This window comes from Camelus dromedarius, chromosome 5 (assembly GCF_036321535.1).
Source record: "Camelus dromedarius isolate mCamDro1 chromosome 5, mCamDro1.pat, whole genome shotgun sequence".
Classification (NCBI taxonomy): Eukaryota; Metazoa; Chordata; class Mammalia; order Artiodactyla; family Camelidae; genus Camelus; species Camelus dromedarius.
Window position 1 is genome coordinate 32783362 of NC_087440.1, and position 24380 is coordinate 32807741.

At 40.9% G+C, this 24380-nt stretch overlaps 1 protein-coding gene across 1 annotated transcript in view; it reads right to left on the reverse strand.

The window, feature by feature from the left end:
* STXBP6 (syntaxin binding protein 6) overlaps window positions 1-24380 on the reverse strand; it is a 222358-nt gene that overhangs the window by 145424 nt on the left and 52554 nt on the right. The window contains exon 2 of the mRNA XM_031453518.2: window positions 11676-11864. Within this exon, the coding sequence (XP_031309378.1) occupies window positions 11676-11829 (154 nt within the window). The 5' untranslated portion in view covers window positions 11830-11864. The remainder of the gene's footprint in view (window positions 1-11675; window positions 11865-24380) is intronic.

Sequence of the window (24380 nt, forward strand, 5' to 3'; positions counted from 1 at the left end):
GAAGTTGTGGTATATATATATACAATGGAATATTACTTGGCCATAAAATAATAAAATAACGCCTTTTCCAGCAATATGGATGGAACCAGAGATCGTCATACTAAGTGAAGTAAGTCAGAAAGAGAAAGAAAAATACCATATGATATCACTTATATGCGGAATCTAAAAAAAAGACACAAATGAACGTGTATACAAAACAGAGACAGACTCACAGACATAGAAAACAAACATGGTTACTGGGGGAAAGCAGGTGGGGAGGGATAAATTGGGAGTTTGAGATTTGCAGATACTAACTACTATATAAAAAATAGATAAACAGCAAGGTCCTACTGTATAGCACAGGGAATTATATTCAATATCTTGTAATAGCCTACAATGAAAAAGAATATGAAAAGGAATATATATTTGTGTTTATGTGTATAACTGAATCACTATGCTGTAAAAGAGTAACTAACACAACGTTGTAAACCAACTATGCTTCATTCAATAAAAAATCATGAGTATTAACTGCCAATCTACACATATTTGTCAGTTACAGATTTGGACTATAGCTCTATATATCATGGCGATTATAAAGAATACATGAAAGATAAAAAGTTGAAAACAATTACATTTTAAATAAATTTTCTAATATTTTCTTCTCCTAACCCAATGGATCAGGCAGTACACCACATTTAAAGACAATGGCATTTTGGCCTTTCCCCTCAAAAATACTCTCCCTGGGCACTCTCCATTCTATGTGGCCCCAAGCCCTGGAAGAAGTGATGGAGAAGTGGGGTGAAGCTGCACACTTGGCCGTTTCAGATAACCCACACCCAACTTCTTACAATACCCAGGCCCTAGAAAAGACAGAGCCACTTCCTTGAATGGCAGCCGACAGGCTCTTCCCGGGAGTGAGTGGGACAGTTCGCTCCTGCCTATTGATGTGAAAAGGAATGGCATGGAGATAGATCCTTAAATTCAGCTTAGCCTGTCTCTTTCTCATCTAACCCCGCTTCAACCAGAGTCAGTCCCAAGGTCAAAAACCAGCCCAGCAAGAAGATCTGGGCACATTTTCTTCCTTCCTTCTTTTGCCAGACTGTAGTGGTTCAGTGATGTCAGCCAAACCATCCAACCCCTCTGGGCTTCATTTTCCATGTAAACATGGGTATTCTATTTGAGAAGGACTAAGGAGTCTCCAAGCCATAAAAATCTAGAGTTCGAAAAGAAAATTCCTAAGAAGTTAATTTCCCTCATTTTATTTGCTCTGTAGGTTCAAATATTGGATCTGATATAATGTCAGATGTGAATCATTAATGAAATGCACTGACCTAAGGGAAAAAAAAAAAGCATCATACGTTTGGCTGATATTTACCACTTCCTCCATTCCTCATCTAACACCTATAAAGAAGATGTCAAATGAATTAGTGTGTGACCCAGACCAAAGAGATGAGGCAAAGAGACACCTCTTTGAAGGAACATGAGGGCCGACTCTAAGGAAGACACAAACCTTCTCTCTGAGAACATAGACATGTACACACACACCATGCACACTGACATACACTTGCAAATGCACAGGAAAATCACACGATGACTTAACCCTATAGGGAGCAGGGACCAGATGTAACCTCAAAGAGAACTTGATCTAGAATTAGGTTAAATATCATGGAGATGACTAACCAGCTGTTAAGCACACCAAGTCAATAGCATATTTTATTTTTAAGGACTTCTGTCAGATGTGGGTTTTAAAATAAGCTCATTTTGGCCTGTGGCAGAGCACAGAGCAGAGAACAGAGCACTGAGGTTCCAGTTGCTTGTACCACTCATGAGCAGCATGGAGGTTTCCTCTCACAAGTTATCTGTGTGTGCCTCAGTTTCCTCATCTGTAAGATGGGTATTTTTCTTAACAGCAAGCCCAAGTTCCTAATTTCTCACTGTGAAAATTAAAAAAACAAAATAGCCAGCAATAGACGAATGGTTAAGTACTCTATGGTACTCAAGAAGTCATTAAAATTAACCGTATAAAAATTGTGAAAAAATTAAAAACCTTGTTACCATGTAAATGAAAAAAGGCAAAATTGTACCTAGAATATAATAAAGGGGGTAGTATTAAAAACATCGAACCTAAAAAGCCAAAGTCATGATTTTTCCCATTTTTTTCCTACTTTTTGTGGCACTTTACATTTTTGATAAAGAACACATTTAAATTTATAGGGAGAAGAACCATTGAAAAATGCACGCATCCAAAAACAATTGATTCTTACCTAGCCACAAGGTAAAAAAAGGATTCTAACCAGAGGAAAGTATGTATAAAACTCGGCTTACTCATATTAACTGGAAAATCAAAGAGGGCAACTCTCAATTCTATTGCTTGCTCTTATGAAAATGGAAACTTAGATCTGCAGAATCAAGGGCTGGATACATTCCTGTCATCTCAAACCTACTTGCCAAGCTGCTGCAACTTCTCAGAACAGCATAATTTGTTAAACTGATACAAACATCAAAAGGTAGTTGGGCATGAGGTCTACAACCTAAGCTACATGGGAGCCATGTGTGGCGGATCAAAAATAATCTGTGTTAAAAGGGTATTGGGGGGGGGCAGGGGAGACAGTATGAATATCCTCGGAGAGATGTTTAATAAAAGTGGAGTTTCCATTTTTTCCCTTGAAAGCCGACTTTAAGGAAATGTAGAACTGAAAATGATTACTGTGAGAAAAGAGCACTCAGGGCCAGTTTTGATATATTCAATGCTCAATTAAATGATCATTTATTCCCCTGTAATATGAACTCCTTCTTCAGGAGATGCACTCGGGTACCTCAGCAATTTGAGATAACAGCTTCCCACTGCAGGTTACAATGGAAGCATTTCTAAACTGCTCGCTTTTGATGATTCTTGTAGTCAGAATAAATCAGAGAGAAATCTACATTTTCTTCTTGGTAACTGGGCTGTTAGGTGCAATAAAAACTCCTGCTCAGCAACTTGATAAATTTCAAAGAAATTAAAAGACCACCCAGTAGCATTTTAGTACAAATAACAGCAAAGAAAACCAAAAAACAAAAACAAAAACAAAAAACTCCACCACATTGCAGCTCACAGACTGGAGCTCCAGCCCAGAAAGTGAGCCCTAACCAGCAGCCTTAGCAGAAGTGAGATTTTGCCTGATTCCCCCTCCAGGCGCTTCATCTGTTCCACACGGGGAAGAGGTGTCTACAACACGGGCCTGACCCTGTAGGGGCCGGCAGTCGGGGGAGGTAAACAGAAAGCAGACTGACAAGCACAACCCAGCCATGCTCACTGCGATCCTGGAGATGCCATGGGAGGCCAGAGAGAAAAGTGAACAAGGTCAGAGCACAGGAACTAACTGGTCATCTGGTCTCGTGCAGCTTTGCTGTCCTCATGGTCATCTCTAGCTTCTTCTGGAAAATCTAGCATATGCTTTAGCATGACTGCAACTGGCATGGAAACATCGCTCATAATCATTCTCTCTCTCAAGAAAGGGTAACAGGAAAGAGCTGGGCAAACAAGAACCTGATCTGGGCTGAAAGGCTGGGTCCATGGGCGTCTGTGCCTGCCTCTCCCACTTCTGCTGTTTGCTTACCAGTGCACTGGACTGACCCCAGGGAAGGCTTTGTTTTATTTTGTTTTCAACTTTCTTTTGATCCAGTGAAGACAGGTGTAGGAAAATAACATCTCCCATTTCAGGGACTGGAACTCGACTAAGCCAGTTCTAACTCCCCACAAAGGTGGATAAAAGGGCCTGAACACAAGGACTTCAGCATCCAGTATACCCAACAACGCGCAAATCCTCATGAGATCAGAGGGGAAGTCTTCAAACTCCCAGGAACAGAACGGCGTGGGATGCATCATTCCAGTTTGGAGGTAGGGGGGATAACTTGGAACAGAGAATTAAGAGAAGCCAGGCTTAGAAATCAGGAGTCAGAACGATCTTGAGATCCCTGGCAGGTGCGGGACAGAGGGGGAAAGTGAACTTGACAGGTAAAGGGGGAAAAGTGTGGAAGGGGAGGTGGGAAACGCCCAAGACAAATCTTTCACGTGATTCTGCCTCCCATGACATCAGTCACAGAAGCCTGTCACAGACACACATCAACATGTTTTCTAAAAGCCGCAGATGAATCACCTTTATGTAGCAAGAACAGGTGGATATCCCATTTAATGACAAGAAAATAATATTGCTCGTAAAGCCTTATATACATACATATATGGTTCAGTTAATCATCAAAATGCCCTTGGGATAGAGATATTTCCATTATATAGATGAGAAAACAGAGGCTCAAAGACTTGAAAGACCTAGTACAGCCAGTATTTTACCCAGTGAGTCTTATGCCTATGCCTGTGTTCCACATAGCTGGGCTGGAAAAACACAAGGAGCAATGGGGACTCCAAATTATTGACAAGTGGCCACAAATTACTGACTATGACTACAAATTACTGACAAATGAAACCCTGGTGATGTTTAACTCACTGTACAACAGCAAAGAGCACTAACATCTAAAAGTCAGGACATCACCACCACTAAGGAATGCATCTGCGAGGACTGAAACCCTGCCGCTCGCTCGGCTGCTGTTTAGGACGTCAGCAGGCTTCCCAGAGCCTTGCCGGCCTCATTCCAGGAGAAGAGCCGCCTTAGTTTGCAATCTCCCCGCCACCGCGTGCTCTACCTTTGCAATTCGTCAAAACCAATCAAAATGAACAGAAGTGAATCAGCTGTGAAATTCCTGTTCTTCCCAGTGGGCTGTGTGGTGGGAGAGCGCGCAGATGGAGTTTCCTTTTTAAATGAAATGTTTTGGCACCAGCTTCTGTGAAGAGTTTTCCCTTGTTTCCATCTGGTTTTAGTATTGGAACACATACACGAGAACAGGGAGAAAGAAAATTCTGCTGCCGTGCTAAACCACTAGAAAAGCAGAAGTGGCCAACAACACATCCTCTAAATCCTTGGAGATTAAGATGCTTTGTACAAGGAATGTTGCCACATTGTTTTTAAGGAAGTAGGGAGTTTGGTGTCTTGGTCCGAGGCCTGGATGGAAGAAAAAAAAATGCTTAAGTGTGCACACCTGGGAGTGAGAAGGACCCAGATATTAGTCTCAGCCTTATCATCATCCAGCTGCCTGACCCCGGGCAGTGTCCTTACCCACTTCAAACCTCGGCTATTTCGTCTGTAAAGAGAAACTACAACAGACAGTACATCCCAACGCTGTTGTGAGGATTAAATGAGATAACGCCTGTTCACAAAATGATAATCCTGGGCAAGCCAGCTTACTTCTTTATGCTTGGTTTCCTCATCTACAAAATGAGGACAGTACTGTCATCTACCTCAGAACATCATTATAAGGAATTAAGTGAGTTAATATACATAAAGGGTATAGAACATTGACCAATACAAGAACTCAATAGATACCATTACTACTGTTAGTATTATTACTGTTCCTAATTCAAACGGGGGCTGGTGCTGCCCTAAGGATATTGAGCACGAAGCATGTGATAGATGTATGGCAGGTGCTACACTGAAGGTCATTTACCAACGACACCCAGTGGCAAAATCTGCTGAAAACATTTCAGAAGAAAGCCCTAACTAATCCCAACTTCACCTAACTAAGGATATTGTTGTTGCAAATTTTTTCATATGTCTAAGCATGTATCACAAAACAGCCAAATTCTCAATATAAAGTATAACATAAGATACTGTATTTCTATAAAATAAAATAAAATAAAGGATGTAGAAAGACTCATATAATCAAGACACTGGAAATAACTTTGCTTTATTGCATTGTCTTACAGAGCTACTTAAAGTTTTATGGCTAGATTTACATACCAAATCTCTATAATAAAGTGATAAAAGGCTCACCCTGATGTATGTTCCAAATGTAGGAGAGTTTATTATTCAATAACCTTGGAAATTACATAGAAGACACTAGAGGTCAAAACTGTTCAATGTCTTTATCAATTCTGAAGAGTTCGGGAGAAATCTGGTCTTTAAAACATGGCCGTCTCTTCACCACACCCCTCTTGACTTATGTCAGAAAAAGTGGGGTGCTACAGCAGTACAGGTATGGCCACTGGGGTTACAAGACTGTGTGGATTTCTGTCTGTCACTTCCAAAGTGGTGGCCCTGTAATATCACGACCTCTCTGATCAACAATGGTCCTTTCATCTGGGAAAAGAACATACTGCCTAATTGATAGGGATGTTGTGAGGGTTAACCGGATTAAAACATATAATAAAATATACACAGATGATTGTTATTTTCCTCTGCATTGAAAGATGGATATTTTCAGCAATATTTACTACTTCTGTAATAAAGAATAATAAATAAATATCATCCTTACAGGCGTTTTGTATTTCTTCTTTCCCTGCTAATATCTTTGTATGCCTCTGAGTTCAGTGTTGATTTCTTCATTTTTCTTGGATAAAAACTCTTGGAAAATTAACTCACCACTCCTGAATAAACCATCTCTATCAAGGTCAAATTTCATCTGTCTTGTATTCTTCTCTTCTCTCTCTTCTAATATTTATAGACCTTGAGCTGAGTTCCAGTCTGAATTAGAAAGCAGATAAAAAAGAATGTCTTTCTTATGCCAGATCACTGACAATTAACTGTGGTTACCCTAATTCCAGTAACAACTTACAAAGCATGTCCTCAAACCCTCGTAAATGTTCTGAGTGTCCATTTGGATTATTAACAAGCTGAATTTCTCCCTACATGATATGTATGAAATGAGAATGAAATTTGCTATAAAATCCTAGAACCTCAGAGCCCAAAGAAAGCTTTGAACCTGTCAACTGAATTGAAGAACTTGTCATTCTGAATACCAGAGAAATTCAGAGCTTTGGCCATGGCCAGTCAAGAAGAAAACGACTAAGAAGTCCCTCTTTCAATAGACTTGAGTACCAAAAATACATCATTATGTCAAGTATACCAATAAGACAAACAAAAGCATAACTCCTCAAGACAGCGAAGCTTCTCAACCTCAGCCTAAGCGTCTCCTGCATGATACTTTCAAGATGCGGGTGCATTTCCCCCAACTCCTAGTGCTGCACTAGTAGGGCCTAGGTGGGACCAGGCCACCTGTGAAGTTCTAGAGGTTATTCTAAGGAACACTTCGGACTGGCAACCACAGAGATAAAGAACAGTATTGCCAGGTTCTAGGCTCCTAATCTACATCATTACCTTCCATGGGGATCCATTTACATAAACGATTCCATCAAAGATCATTCAGAACTTTTTGTATAAGAAAACTTGGCTCACTACAAATTTAAAATCATTTTGAAAAGACTAAGATTTCCTGTTTTAACAAAATATGGAAGAGAATGCCTTAATCACAGAAATTAAAATTTCTTCATGCTCCTTCTATGGGGACAATGAGTAGCAGCCAAGGAAAGATTTTTATCCATCTATGGACATGAAAGGTAGCATTACACATTCTGCATACAGAATTAAAACAGCATCAGGAAAATAGACTTTAAACATGAAATTGCAGAATGTTCAGCAGGTAACTGGCCTTGAATAATAAACTGATTTTAATTTCTTAGCATGATTCTAGTTTAGTTTCATAGACCCAGACATCATGGAGAGGGCAACCAACTGTAGAAACGACTGTGGGCAGAGCTTGCTGTACACTTTGAATGAGTTAACAGCTCTAAGCTATAAATAAAGTCTATACTATAACCAGGTATGTAGTAAGCCATACATTTAAACAGCATCTTCCATTTAAGCATCTACTGGGTCTATATTTGGCAACATACCAGGTGCTAAAAGCAACTTAGAACCCACTGACACACAGACCAGATAGATGGAAGCACAGGTTTAATAACACACAGCTGCTCCTGTCTGAGGATTCAAAAGGCTGTCTAGGATAACGTCTCATATCTACAAAGGAGAGAGCTAGCTTCTGTCCACCTTACCAGGCAGACAGAGATAAAAAGGTTAATAAACTCTTACAATCATCCCACAAGTGACTCTGTAAGACATTTTGTAAAATCAATTTTACCGAGATACGTATACATATAATAGGATGCACCCATTTTAAGCATGTAGTTTGATGAGCTGTGGAAAATGTATATGCCCCAGTTAACCATCACAATCAACACAGAGAATTTAGACCATTGCAAGAAATCTTCTCATGCTCCTTTGCAGTCAATCATAAACTCCACCCCCCGGAAATCACCAACGGGCTTTCTGTCACTATAGCCTAAGTTCTGTGCCTTCTAAAATTTCCTATACACAGAATCATACAGCATGTAGTCTTTGCTGGGTTTTTTTCCCCTACACAGCATAAGGCTTCTGAGACTCATCCACGTTGCTGCATGTACTAGTAGTTCACTTCTTTTTACTGCCAGGTAGTATTCTACTGCACAGTTACAAAAATAATTTGCTTATCCACTCACATATAGCTGGACATCTGAGTTCTGATTTTTGATTATAAATAAGACTGTTAGGAACCTCTAAGTACATGTCATTATGTGGACGTATGTTTTTGTTTCTTTTGGGTAAATGCCTAGGAACAGAGTTGTTGAGTCATATAAATGTATGTTTGACTTTATAAACAACTGTCAAATTGTTTACCAAACCGATTCTATCATTTTTACATTCCCACCAGCAAAGTAGGAGAGCTCAAATTGCTCCACATGCTTGCTACCACTTGGTATTGTCGGTCTTTTTAATTTTGGCCATAGCTGAACAGAAAAGTAGAAACCAAGAATGCCAACCACAGAGGCATCTCTATATGACAGTATTTGTGTGCAATTCAAAAAGCCAGTCAGGACGCCCAATGAGAAAGACTCAGATTCTACCAAAGGTCCATGAATGAACTGGAGAGATTATTTCTTTCCTTACACACGTATAGCGAAATAACTCAAGAAAGATCTTATTTCCTTTGCTCCAGCAAATTTTGGATTTCTCCAGAGGATACACAACCCACTCTGAAAATAATAAGCCTTATGATCACAGGCCCCTACCTCTCAGATTACAGATGCTGCCAGACACTGGTGGAAAAAAAACTCGCACAGAGAAACATTAGTAAAAGACATCAGATATATAAAACACCCATGCTTATACACGCATATGTTGGCAAGCTTTTAAAGCTGATATTCCTCTTTTTTTAAAGAAAGAATTTAACTCTTTATGCTGTTTGGAAAGTGATTAAAAATTATTTGCAGGCATTGCCCTGATTTGGACACATTCTGTCTATTCAGAATGGATAGCTGGTTTTCATCAACCAAAACACAAGCGTTGAAGGGCTCAGACTCCCAGAAAGCAGAGGTGGTTGACGCGGATAGCAGGAAGGGAGAGCTGTCATTCCCGGGCTCTGTTTTCACATCACAGCCGCCTGTGCGAGTTCAGCTGCAAAGACTAAGTGGGACTGAACAGAAGACAAGAACTCAGAATCCAGCTTAGTCTTCTAATGAAGATGCCCGTCCGTCCCTCCGCCAGGAATGCAAATGCCCCCTGTACTCACACCAGCTCTTTCCAGACCCAGTGAGACCCCACTTTTCCTGCAGCTCTAGGTTCTCCCAAATCCTCCCCACACATGCTTTCACATCACTGTATTTTTCCTCTTTAACCTCTTCCCAGTTCATAATTTTGTTTACTTTAGTGAGTAATGTATATACGTCTACTGCTCCTTTCCCACCAAACAAGGTAAACTTCGTGAGTTTGTCTCCTAACTGACCCCCCAGCACCGCGAGCGCTCAGCACACTAAAAGTGCTTAATAAATATTTGAGTAATTAATAACTTGTTAATTAAAACAATACCTGACCAGAGATGGGACTGTTAGCCCTCTATGCTTCGTGTAAGTTAGAAAATAAAGGTGGCTGCTTCTTTCTCAATTATATAAAAGATCAAACTGCCAAAAACTTGGTGTCAAAGTTGCCTGGCTTTCCTCTGCCCTAGTTTCCGTTAAACCAGCTGCTTAAATGTCAGACCTCCTCTATCAACCTAACCCCTCGAAATTCAAATCTATGAAAAGGATGAAGACTTTCAGAACAAAAGACTCTCCTCTATTAGAATGCAACCAAAAAAGCAATTATCATAGTTTCAGACTTTAAACCTGAAGGTCTGTGTAACTTGTAAAGAAAATGCAGTTATCCAACAAGCGCCAGGTCACTACCTCCCCTGGCAGGGCTGCGGTCATGCTATTTCAATGGCAGGAGGCAGTGAGAGGCCCCGCATCACTCTTGCAGACTTCATGATCAGAAGCAGGCTGACAAGAGCACGTGCCTCAAGGGCAAACAAAACCACCCTCTTTTTCAGTTTCAGGCAAAACTCTAGGGGCTTCTAGACCATCCACCTTTTCTGCAACTACCCATCTTCAAGAAATCTCAATTATACACTGAGAAAATAGAACGTAATAAAACTAGAATCACTGTGTCCATGCTCGTCCCATGTTCAGCTCAGCCCAAATATAAAACAAAATTCACTTGAATGCATACTGCTCATGACTGATGCAAGCAAAAACTCCAGAATTGACACTTTGAAATGTGAAAACACTTTTAAGACCTGAATCTCATTAAGAAAATACGAGGAAGGTATTTGGAAAGGTGATTTCCTTAGATATTAATTGAGCCCCTATTATATGACAAGCACTGCCCAGCACACTAAAGGATTGGAAATGTCCAACAATCACCAAATTTTATAACCTGAGAAAGAGAGACCAATATTTCAAAGTTAACTCTCTCACACTCGTTTAGATAAAAGCTTTCTTCTAACCACTTAAAAGGCCTTCTTACTGAAGGGCTATGTTCTCATCTCATTTTAAACTAAGACAGTCTTATCATCTTTACATGTTCTTTCTAGAAAAATGTTATCTCTACCCTAAAATAAATTCTAATAAGCTTAAATGATCAGAGGCTTAATTCTTTAAAAAAGCTAAAAATGTCCAAAAATAAAGTTGTATTCCCAAGCCACAATTGAAGAAAATTGGGAAAAAGATGCATTAGGGTAAGCGTATTTCTTCCAGTGCCCAGTTACAAGAAATATCAGAAATATTACAAAAGCCCCAGGTGCTCAGATTAGCATCACCCACAACTCTATGGAAAACTTATCCAAATTTTATCTCAAAACACTTGGTATGAATCCACAGGGAAGCCCACAAACACAAACAGAAAGAGAAAAAAAAAATAATCCCACAAAATTCTAAGCGTAATAGAACAGATGCCTCTTTCTGACAAGGAACAGCTGTCAGGCAAAGCTGTGATTTACGAGCTGGGTCTACTTGCTCATATTCCATAACGTGTCAATATTTATCTTGAGACAAACTATTACTGATTATTGGCAACTGTGAAGAGAAAGAAAAGTCCATGGAACTCAGGCTGCTAGTAGTAACAATTATGCAAACTCCAGGAGCAGTTCTGAAACAAATATCTCAGAGAAGAGCCCGTTTTGTGTCGGGGCCCTGGTGAAGGAAAAGGATGGACAAAGGGATGTGTCTGCCAACCACTTTACGGAAGCTCTTAATGAAACAGAAAACACATTACAATTGAATTTCATTACCTCTTCAGACAAGGCAACCTCAAAAGCCGAGGTGGCACGAGTAAATACAGATCAGAGAAGGCAACAGAGAACGGGGGATGGGTGGAGGTCGCATCCAAACCTGAGGATACAACCCTCCTGGATATCTTAGCATTAACTGCTTTACAACAGAAGCTGTTTCAGTAATATTCACATCTGATTTTCATTACCTGATAGGCAGATGTACGTTAAATATTCGCCTTGACCCCCAGTTGCCAAGAAAGGAATCTTTTTCTTTGTCCTCCTCTTGACTTGGACAGCTCCCAGCATCCTTTCATCCAGCGGAGCAAAAATTTCCTTGCTGATGGCAGATTTGGCGCTCATTGTAGACCAAGGGAGCAGAGCACTCAGGGAGTTTTCTAGAGAAGAACAAGCAAAGGCAGGTTGAAACCGGCAATATTGTCAGAGGCCATGTAAGAACGAGCACCAAGTCGATTTGCAGGTGAAGAAAATTTTCAATTGGTGGTCTAACCTCTCACTTGCTTGAAATGTATCAGAGAATCATTAAAAGCAAGAGCTTCACATAGATAATAATTGTGATAAAAGTACTGACAGAAAGGGAATTCAGATTTCCTCGCTGAAAATGACAAACGCCATGTAAGATGAGCAGCACAAAATGGGATCTGGAAGACAGGCCAGTCTCTGACCCACCTGCACCTGACTGTAACTGACAAGTGGTACCCAACCCATTCCCATCCTGTAAGGACCACGGTTTCAAATTTCCAGCCGAGAGGTCTTTCCACTGTCTAACCATCTTCCAGGTCAAGAGGTTCCTCAGGTAACTTCAAAATCTCCTTTAACTCTAACGTAAACCCATTTCCCTAATTCCATTCATAGCAGAAATAATTATATCATCTTCCACATGATAAGTATACACACAATAGAAGACCATTAACTTAATCACCCTTCAGCTGCTTTGGAGCAGGCTAAGAAATTAACTCTTATTTGTATTTGTTGGCGTCTTTCAACAGGTGCTATTTTCCAGTGCTCCTCTCCCTCTAGATGCCATGCTCTGGACCCCTGCCAAATTCTCCAGTTTTCTTCAGCCAAAGTGGACACAGAATTCTTAAAAAAAAAAAAAAAAAAAAAAAAAAAAAAAGAAGTCTGACTAACGCCAAGTATTTTGGAAATGTGACCCAGCAGTTCCCACATGTCATGCTCCTGTGGTTAACTGGCAGTGGTGCCCAATAATTAAGAAAATAAAGCAACATGTTGCTGACTCACAATGAGTCTCCCCTCTCCCCTACCCCCAAATTTACATATATACAGTCCCCATGTTATATTTAGTTTTCCAAAGTTGTACTTCCCTCAAGGTCTTAATTTTGCTTCTTTGTGTTTATTATATTGAAGGTCAAGCTTAATCTTAACGCTATCATCGAAAAACTCAACTGTAACTTGAGTAAGCATCTTCCATTCCATCATCCTAGTCAGAGACTATGTCTTAATCAGTAACCGACATTTGTTCAAGCAATTAACAAATCAGGACTAAAGATGCAGAGAGGACCTGTGGGTTGGTCAGGCAGGCTGTACAGAGTACTCAGACATCCTGCATAGGGATCTACAGTGCAGCAAGATATGGTAACAGCAGCTCAAAGAGCTGATCAACTTGCTGTAAAATTGAGCCAGCTGGTAAACAATCACCTATTCTGTGCCACTTCAATGCTCAGTATTAGAGATACAAGAAATAACTAAGAAATAGTCCCTGTTCTCCAGGAGTTGACCACTGACTACATCAAAGGTTTCCCTTAAGTCCAGGTGATTTATAATGGAAGACCATGGAAACATCCTTCCCAATGCAAGATTCACAAATGCAACCAACATAGCCATCCACCTGCAACCTTAGGGCAGGAAAGAGATATATTTTTAAAAAAAAATTTCTCTAGTTAAAGAAATTTCTCCTAGTTTCAATTTTGTAATAGAACAGGTTTTCTTAATGGCACCAAGAATAAAGAATACAAAGTGTTGCTTTTTATTATCTAGCTATACCTCTGTCTACATATTAGAGCTCTGTGGCCAGATCTATGTGCTCAGATCATGACATTTTATCATTGCCACCAGGTTCTTCATACTGGTGAGAACAAAATGACAACAGTGTAGGGGGACCTGCTTCTCAGTGTGCTGACCTCTAACTGATACCCTGACAAACAGAAATTCCCCTGCCATGATCTACACCATGACTTTCCAAGGCAAGGTTTTATAATTTACAGGGACATTTCTTTAAAAAGAGAGAAACATGTACTAGTTCTTTTCTAGCTCCAAGGCCTCCCACCTCTCACCATTTGGGAAACACGTGAAAAAGAAAGCCAGTGGCAGCACAGTGGCTTCAAATGTCCTGTAATCAATGTAGAAAGTCATCTTCCCAAACTCATCGGGCTTCCCAACGATGGCATGACTTTTGCTTTTGCAACTCAGATTCACATTTTTTCATATAAAAAATAAAAGACACTCTGAACTTATAGACACTGAACAAATGTGGCCATCCATACCAGAAACTCAACTTTATTTACCAAAGCCTTGCTTTTCTCCTTCATTGGTATGAAACCCTCTACATGTGGATAAACAGTCTAATACATGGAAGGCTCTGTACAAAGTGTTATCAGGATGAGGAATTTATACGCTTCACCCTCAGGAAAGTCACTAGTAGGAGATTATCAGGCTCATTTTTATGGGAAATTGTCTCCAGGTTTTGTTCAGGACGAGGATACTAACAGACCTGTGTGACTGGAGCACCTGTGTATGTTTTTAACACCACCCCAGAACCGGGAATGGACGGCAGATTAGGAGAGCAAGAATCAGAGAGTAAAAGGGATACTGCTGTAGCTTCATGGCAATCATCTCTGAATGTCTCCCAAACCTGACTGCACATCTCAACTTGGCAAGGAGAGCTTTGCAAAACTGCAGACCCACGGGCCTTGCCTTCCACCTGACCAAATCAGAATCTTGAGATCTGTATTTTAAACAACCCCCTAACCGGCTCTCCTGCAGCCACCCCAACACCTAATTTAAAAGCCGAGAGCCTGAGGAGGACCTATGGGAATGGGAGAATACAGAAAGAGAATGTACAGGATTTGTTCTCTCCATTTAAGCAACCAGCTTTATCAGGTCCTACATCTTCCTCCTGGTAAATCAAAGTCCAGCCCATCGCTGGGACCTCTTTGTGAGGAAAACAAGATGAATACAGAGCAGCAGTGCCCCAATGACCACAGTGACTCCAACCGACATTACCCTGGAGGGGAGCAGGACATGCCACCCCAAAATACACTGCTTTGGCACATTGACTGATTTGAGCTGAAGGCATCTGAAAAAAAAAACACAACAAATGCAGGGAGGGGCTTTCTCTGAGTTCCCTTTATCTGTCTAGAGAAAGATCCTCCAAAGAGAACTCAGTTTCTTCAGTCCCCTCTCCAGGAGTTTCATCCACAGGGAAGACTGACTCTTATCACAGGAGAGAGAGGAGGCTAGAAGTGGACACCACACTCAGACGCACTTTATTATGAACTGTCATATCTCCCACTTAATCTTCTAAGGGCCCTTCATCTTTTCTAAAAATCATTTACTCTTCCTAAGAGGCTGACATCTCCCCTCCCCACCGGCCCTTTTCTCTAGTAAGATGGTATTTAGTCCTGAATTCTATAAGCCACCTCAGGAATTACTCATTTTTCCAAGGGTCTCTCCCATGTATGCATGAGGTAATAAACTTCCAATTGTTTTTCTCTAGTTAACCTGTCTTTTATTACAGGGGTCTCGGCTAAGAACTCAGAAGAGTACAGGAACAATCATTTATCTTCCACTACAACCCCATGGAAGTTCTCTCTCTTCCCTGTCCACAGTTTCTAGAGGCTATAATTACAAAGTTTTCCCATCCAAGAAACCAACCTACAGCATCATTTGCAAGTCAAAGCAGCTGGCTGCCTTAAGTGGCAGCTGTGGAAACTAATCGTAGTTTGCTTTAAGCTCCCTCAAGTCTTTTCCTCTATCTTCTCACTTGAAGCCATCTAACGTATAACCACTTCTGTCACTCCCAGGGAATCCTCCTTTCCAGTAGGAGTTGTCAACTGAAACGACCGCACGGGTAGGGCAGATAAAGTACACAAGTAAAGGGGTGGGGAGGTGAGGTGTTTTTGTATTTCAACACTAACGTTTCCAGTACTTGAACTGACACTTGTACTGTGGTCAGGCGACAAGGAGGAGTGGCAGGGACTCCAGCAAATTAAAACCGCAGATGACCCGTGGTAGGGTGTTCGTTATCAGGCAGATGATTCTAAGTTGGTACAGCCTACAAGGCTTAAATATTTCTCACCTGAGAGGTAAGAGACACCTCTGGAGAAACAGAGCCACCATCTACCGAGCTTAATGTTACTAGAGAACTGATTCGTCTAACCTCATTAACGTTGCATGCTTAACATGCAATCTTCTGATCATGGTTACACTGTGTCAACACAAGTAATCTGGACTACATGACAGTTTTATTCCCACTACCAAGGAGTAACCAGAACCCCTGGTTTTAGACATCACCCTCTTAAACTAGTCACTGTGACTCAACCCTGAGGTAGAGGCACTCAAAATAAGCTGATAGCAAGTTTCAGAATTCTCCAAGTTAGCAGCAAACAGGATATCATCCTGGAATACTTTTGGGGAGAATCAATTGGTCTCCCCTAGTGCATGGGAACTCTAGTAAGGTGACCTCAAACAATTAGAAATAAGAGAAATAAGGTTGTTCTCGAAGATAGGACTTCTCTGCATTGCCACTTTGTTTTTGAAATTTCTCACGTGCAACTTTGACTCCTGCCTTTAACCTGCTGACACTAATCCTAAATCAAGCACCCAGCTCCCACTGCCATTCTGGTTTTAAATCCATGTATCTAGCTGCCAACTGAGCATTTCCACTGAGTTAATTTGGACTCAGTCTTGTCCCTCAAAACCTCCCAGTCCCCATAACTAACCAATCACCAAGGTCTGTGGATCTGATTTAATATTTCTGGACTCCACCAGTTATTTCCTCCTCATCCTCACATCCTCTGCCTTGGTCTAGGATCCTCATCATCCCTGGTTTGAATAATGTGGAAGCATCCTAAAAGGGCTCCAGTACCAACTCCCATCTTGCTCACAATGGTCCCTCTACACCATCCAATGTAATATTCTAAAGGATAAACAGGATTCAAGTTTAACTGTATTCAACTGTTTCTTCTCTAAGCCTCAGGTCCTGATGGAGAAACACAATTACCTTGACAAGGAACTGGGGAATGTTATAAATATTGAAACCAAAGTAGAGAAATGTTACATTGCTTCCCTTAACCCTACAGTATATAAATACTAAATGTTACAAGTCAGATATTATAGAATCATTAACCTTAGAGATAATCTAAAAAGTTAATTACACTCCAAAATCCAAAAACTTCACCTGGTAGCCAGAAAATATGCCACTTGTTATGTGATCAAAATCAATTTTATTTTTTCTGGTTTCATAAATTAAGGCCAGTGAGATTATTTGTGGCCAATTTAGCTACTTTATGAAAGTTTACTCAAGTAAGGGTTACTGGTTATTCTCAATATGCAAAATTTCTACTTAGACAACTTGGGTGAGATAGTTTTCAAGATGAAAACTTTAGGGGGTGTGGGTACAGATCATTGGTAGAGTGCACACTTAGCATGTGTAAGGTCCTGGGTTCAATCCCTAGTATCTCGATTAAAAAATTAAAGGAAAAAAAAATGAAAACTTCAGTCTCTCCATAGCCTGTAAGCATGAGGATAAATTAGATAAATTAGACAAAAGTTTCAATCCACCACCCATTTTTTCCATGTAGTTCAAATACAACTCTTAGCTAAAAGTTGTTGTAAGTAGAATCTAAAAAGGGAGTTGGATATGCCCTAGTGGTCAGATAACTATAATCTAGTAATGACATCACTACAAGTTCATCATTCTTTTCAGTAAAACAACAAAGGCTAAAGAAAGGGCTTGCCAAGGGTATAAAACGAGATGTGAGTCTGGGATCAATGGATAAACACTACTATATATAAAATAGATAAACAACAAGGACCTACTGTATAGCACAGGGAACTATATTCAATTTCATGTAATGAGCTGTGGATCGGAGTCTGAAAAACTATATATATATAATGTATGTACATGTATAGCCAAACCACTTTGCTGTACACCTGAAATTAACACTGCAAATTAACTACACGTCAACAAAAAATAATAATTAAAAAAAAAAAAGACGGGAATGGCAGACCAAGAACCCATACTTTAGACTTCACAAGATTTACAAGGATTGAGATTAAATCAGTAGTTCACACAGCAAATCCACAAAAAAATATCCCAGAGGGAGCCTGAAACTTTCAAACAGGAAAAATAAAAAATCTAAGTGTATGAATAACAGCTAAAAATATTCTCTATTCTGCCAGAAAAATATTCAGAGAAGCCAAAAAATACCTTAAAGGAGGAATTCCAAACAAAGACTCTGTACGTCGACATTAACTGTGGTGCCCAAATCCTGCTCACAGAGACTCGGGGGACCTGGGAGGCAGGGCCTAGGACTTGTTTTCTTGAAGATATCTTTGATATATTCTACTGTACATCCAGGTCCAGAACCATTGTCTTTGGGATTTTTTTCACCCTGTATTTAATGAATTATTTATAAAATAAATAAAAAGGCTCCATAAATATTTGGGGGGGAGTACATGGCCAATAATCCGTAAAGCTCTAGCAGTGAGTCACTGAAGTCTGCACAGCACTTCACAATATACAAAAACGCTTCCACACACAGTCCCATGTATACAACCAAGACAGTACCTGAATGCATCTTCCAAAGTTTGCTTATTTTGTAAATTAGAATCTTTAGGTATGTGCACTGACGAACTGTAAACTATGCCATTTTTAACCCATCCTTACTGGTCTAAGGAAGTTATAATTCCTCTCTTACAGAGATTGGTATTTGAACTGAAATCTTTTGACCAGCACCTCCACTAAAGAAAAAAAGGAAATGCTGTGTGTCTTACACATGATGCATACTTACTTCAGATCCACTTTTTTTCAAAGCAAAACATTATTAAAAAACCTAAATATCCATCACCATCCAATATTCATTGGTAAAATGCAGTATAGCCCTTCCACCCAATGGAATATCACATAATGTTTAAAAATCATGGCATAGAGCTATACATAATGGCTTGAAAAAATGAATGTAAAATTATATGTGTGTATTGATATGCACAAAAAGATGTCTAGAAAAAAGTCTGCTGAAATGTTAATATGATTCTCTCTGGATTTTGACACAAAAAAAACAGGTCCGAGATTCTGCAGGGCAGTATTCTTAATCCACTATAACTGGACCACAGTGCTCCTTAAAAATGTCATTTTTGAGGTACACTCTTTCTCCCCAACCTGGAAGATATATCAAAATCTATTTTACTGAGATCCAATTATCAGCCTACCCAACTCTGTTTCCAACTCCAGTCCAGGCCTGGTGTTAGGACTCCCAAAGGTGAAACTGGATAAATTCCCATCTTCAAAGAGTTGTGAGAAAGGAGAGCAAATGCTGTGAACAGTTACAACGAGGCCTGGAAGTGATTTTTTGTAAGAAGTAAATGGCACCTTTCCCCTAAGCCAATGTAGCTCCATACCGGGGCCCGTGACATGTGAACTTAACACCGAGCAGGTGTCAGCCTGCCCCTGCTCCCTTGGACACACGCCGTTGGAGCAGTGCAAATATAGCACGACCATACACAGCACCCCTGGTCATGATGCTCAGCTCTTTAAGGAAAAGCAGCAGCCCTTTTCTGCCATCAGGCTGCCAAATACCCTAAGACCTGGTTGGGTTTCACTTCCGTGTATATACTAGCCCTCCTCTTGTAAGAGACATTATGTTCACAGGATCCTCCAAGCCAGTGACTCATGCCTGCTTCAATTATAAACCTAAACTATTGTCATCTCCTCTTTCCTTGTTTATATATTCAGCAAGCACATTCTTGTCAGTTAATATCCAAAGAACAAATCCTGCTCTATACCCAAACCATAAGACTCGTCTTTACACAAGTTTATTTATATGGTGAGTGGATTTTTGAACCACCTTGTCAATCACTTCCTAACTTTAACAAATGATATGACAAAACCCGAAAACAACATTACCAACCACAAACAAAGATGCCAGGAGTATGCCATTTGGAGGGTTTGTTCAGTTGAGATGGAGATTTCATAAAGCATCGCCCATTTTAAAGCATTCGTTTTAAAACAGAGCCTCCACATTCACAAGCATAAATTTCAAGGACCAGTGAAGTTCCACAGTCCCCATACCTCGATTCTACAGGGAAGAAATAAATTACCAGAGGGAAAGGCAGGTTGGGGTGCACTCAACTGGATTACGCCAGGATTATCATCAATCCAAAGTGTGAGGGGGCCTCAGAAATGAATTTAACCATATCAGAGGAAGAAGAAAGGGCTGTAAAAGAAATCGAACCCAAAGGAGCTTGAACTGGCAGCATCTCCCAATGTTTGAGTACTCATGTCACTGTGGTGCCCCACGGCTCGTTGGCAAACTAAGAAAACAGGATGTTGGCCTGAGACCATTGTTTGTAGACAACACCGGTAATACAAATCTATCCCAACCAAATACGGACAAAGCCACACAAGGACTGACAACACGAAAATAAACATTTCAGTTGTGCGCGATGTTCTGTACTGCTTGCTGAATTAGTACACTTCTTTTCCTCACATTGAAGCTGGAAGTGGGGGAAACACTAAACCCACACATGAAAGGAAGGGGAAGACGCAGGTAGTGTGGTGCAGGTGTTTTCCCTTTTAGAGGAGGGGCTTGATTTATACCGAAGTTTACAACTAAAGTTATGGGTAAAAAAAAAAAAAAAAAAGGACCAAACACATCAACCATTAAAAACAAAGAAACAAACAGATGAAATAAATCCTCCAGCAAGGATAAAATGAGTCTTCCTATCAGCTGTTTGTTAAATCATAGGTAAATTATAAGTTCTCTTGATTCAGCTATTTCTACTTTAGAACAGACTTGAGAATGTAACACTAAAAAGATAATGAGCCTTTAAAAAGACCCTCCATTTTTTAAGTGTATGAAACCTATAAAAACTGAAAATATAGTTGAAACAAGTTTATGTATTGTCTAAAAATCTAAAACTCACAACGAAACTTCTCAAAATATTCTCTAAATCATCAGTTTTAAGAGTATTTCCTACTTGAATCCCTTATTTGGAGAATATCATCACTTCATCATTTCTTGAAAGAGTTTCAATTAGTTTTCTGTAATTGCTGTTTTGTCAGTGTTACACTCTGACATGAAGTCTTTCACAGCAATGAGGGGCACCGAAGAAATGTGACACATTCGGGAGCCCTGTTACATATTTACCTTGTCAACTTAAAAGACAAGGCACTTTTGGAAGGAGGGTGTAGCTCAGTGGTAGAGTGCATGCTTAGCATGCACGAGGTCCTGGGTTCAACCCGCAATACCTCCACTAAAATTTTTTTTAAATAAAAATAAAAATAAAATTTAAAAGATAAGGCACTCTGTCCTTCAATGGCTGAATTTCACGAATGAAATTTTCAATAAGGTCATTAAACTATTCTCATACGGACCTAGCCAAGGATTGTAATTTCAGCTTTAATCAGTCTCCCCAGTGGTCAACTGAATGACTTTGTGCCTACACAGTATAATCTGAACAGTGCTGGAAAGATTTCCACCCAAGCCTCCAAAGCTTTCCCCATCAGCACCTCAAATGCGACATGAGGCACACACACTTAAACATGGGACTTTGGTATTTGAAAGTCCTCATTAGTATGTTTTATAAGTGGGAGGGAGGGAAGGAAAGTTTCCATTTTATAGATGAGGAAACTAAGGCACAGAGTAATTAAGTAAGTTGCTCTAGGTCACACAGCTTTTCAAAGGCAGAGTTGGGATTTGAACCTAGGAAGCGTGATCCTAAAAGTCTTTGCTCTCCCTCACCATCTCCTATTGAAGAAATTAAAAAGGTCGGAAAAGATGAGATAGAAACGTATTCCAGGTAAATCAAGACAAAACTCATCTGCTTCACAGTTTTGCCTCTGATCAGCCTTACTTTCAAGAGGACAGGATACTGTTATCATCCCTGTCCAGTAACTACAAAGATAATGAATCAGGCTGTAATTTCAAATCATTCTTTCTGGATATCTGTTCATCTTGAGTGTGCAGGTCATACTGTGTAACTGGAAGAGGATCATGTAATCTAGTTAGAATAGAGCTTGTTTTGATTCCACAAATTAAAAACTGGGTTGTTGAGAAGACATTAGCAGAGAGAGTCTACAATAAATCCTGATCTCCATAAACAGGACAATGCCCACTGAAGCCTCACCACAGCTGTTTGCCACCCTCTTTTGGAGACCAGCCATTTACAACAGGAGTCAGCTCCTGGGAGGATCTTGGATGGCTGCCACCAGGCAGTTTTATGAACCTTGTAGGCTATTTTCCAAACCGGAAAAGGCTTAAAAATGAAAGGCACAGATTTCAAAGGTTTCTGCTGGTTCTCAGGGGAAACTCCTCTTTCCACTTCCTGTGCTGTATTAGCCCCCTCTGGTATTTCAAAAGCACAACTTGGACCCTCCTTGTTACCTCATAGCCCACACTCTTTCTGCGTCTTCCATCTTCCACTGCCAGTGCTCCAAGCCACCACAGCTGCTTCCCTAGAAGCAATGCCCCCAGCTTCACAAATCTGAAAGTCTTGGCAAGAGGACTTCCATCTCAACAAGACCTTCCAAACCAACCACCATCCCTTGACATCTCTGGGGGCCCTACTCACCAGTAGCTCATTCAGTAGAAAGATGTGGGCAAGTTAGAAGGTCGGTATTCTTGAGCTTGCAAATTCAACAGATGGAAGTGATATAGTTATTGTCTAGATCATCCAATTCTCTTCCTTACATCACAAGGAAACTGAAGTCCAGAGATTCCCACATCATCCAACTAAAGAGTAGCAAGCCCGAGATTAGGGCTAGCCACTGTTCTCCACTTTTCTGCGATGCTTTTTCAAGTAGAAGCTGTTAGAGCAACCCAAAGCTCGTGGAAGGTGAGAGTAGGAAGTATGTCAACAGAGAAGGGGAAAGAGAGAGAAGACATCACTAACTGCACTGGGGACTCCTCTCAGAGTCATCTTTTTTCTTATGAATTGGTATGAAATTTAGTGTTAGACTAGAGTATCTCCAGCCCATAGATTTCTCAACCTCAACTTTTGGCTATCACCTTCTCTTCTCTTGAATTTTCACAGTTTATGTTTGCTCATTTGGCTGTCAAGGCCAAAAGCAACGATGGTCTGCCCAAGTGGAACAGCCTAAGACAGCCCAAGAAGCACAGAGTTGTTTTGGCCGAGTCCCAAGCCACAGGGCTCTATGCTGACCCCAACTAATAGGAGGAGCCCGTCCTACAGACTCAGTGCTCTGAGCCGCTGGAAGGAGAACACGCCCTGGGCCAAGGCACAAGTCCATCATCATTCTGGGAATTAATGCTCTGGATTAGGGGGGTCTCCTGAAAGCACAAGCTAACCATGCCAAGAGCCTGGATCAGCTGTTGTAAGGGTGCCTCAGTACCTATTCCAGGCCCTGGGATACAGCAGGGTGGGAAAATGGGAATCTGTCAAGCCCCGTTCTTGTCTTTGGAACTGCACCCTTCAGCTGCAGTACAGAACCACCACCAGGTGCCTGCAATCTGTAATCAGTGCTCTATTAAAATGCTCTCAGAAATGCCAAAATTACCCTGATTTCCACACGCAGCTGCACAAGGTCCTGCTGGGTAACTGAAGAGTCTCTCCAGGTTCACTCGAGACTCCCCGGAAGCAACCAACTATAGAATGCCTTGGTTGGGATCCAGCATCCAATCAACAGTGACATCCCCACATAAGAGGGATGGGTGGGCAGGCGGGCATCCATGTTCTATGTTTGGGGAGGCCACAGAATAGCCTACAAATCCAGGTCAGACTCAAGGCCCATATGCAAATGCAAATTCTGTCCCATTCAATCAGCTCTTCTGTCATTCAGTGTCAACCCCATTCTTAATCAGCATGTTCCAGAAAACAACTAACTTCTGACCTAACCAGCTGTGCAGTGTTTGACAGGGAAAATCTATCAATTGACTGCTACTCTAATACTAACTCGGGTTAACATGACTGCAAGCGTATGGTGTCACATGTTAGCAAATTGCAGAGATGTTCAAGTACGTATGCCAGCTCACCATTCAGAATCCGGGGCCAAGGCACAGTGGTCACTTCCTCCCCGTCTCAATCTTACAGATGCTGGGTGGTAAAAAGAAAGCTGGATTTGTCATCAGATGACCCAGATCTGAGAGCAGGCTTTGCCTTTACTTGATGAATAATTGCGGGTAAAATTCTCTATCTCTGACAGCCGAAAGTTTGTCTTTAAAATGGGATGATGCCACCCACTTCACAAGACTATCATGCAGGATGAAGGAAGAGGTTATGGAAATCAGCTCCCTGGACCAGCCTGCTCCTACCTGGGGTGCCCTGGTCCTTGAAAGACAGACGAGCATGTAAACAAGTCAGCCTACACTTGCAGCAGCATATACACATCGCAGTGTTATTTTACAAAGCTTCCCTCAGGTGTCATCCTATTGCATCTTCCCATCTTGTGAGGGAGGTTTCATCATCTCTCCTGGTCGGGTAAAGAGAATGAGGCTCAGAGAGGGGACCTACCTTGATGACTCTGCTAGACTCAGCCAGGAAAAAGATGGGTTTTCTTCCTGCATTCCTGTCCTATTTCCATTGTACCTCTCTGCCTCACCATGTGGGACTGCCAGCTTAAGCAGGAAAATGACAGAGCCAATTTAAGTCTGCCCCAATGTGGAGGAAGGGCTGTTACCCAAGGGAGGTGCAGG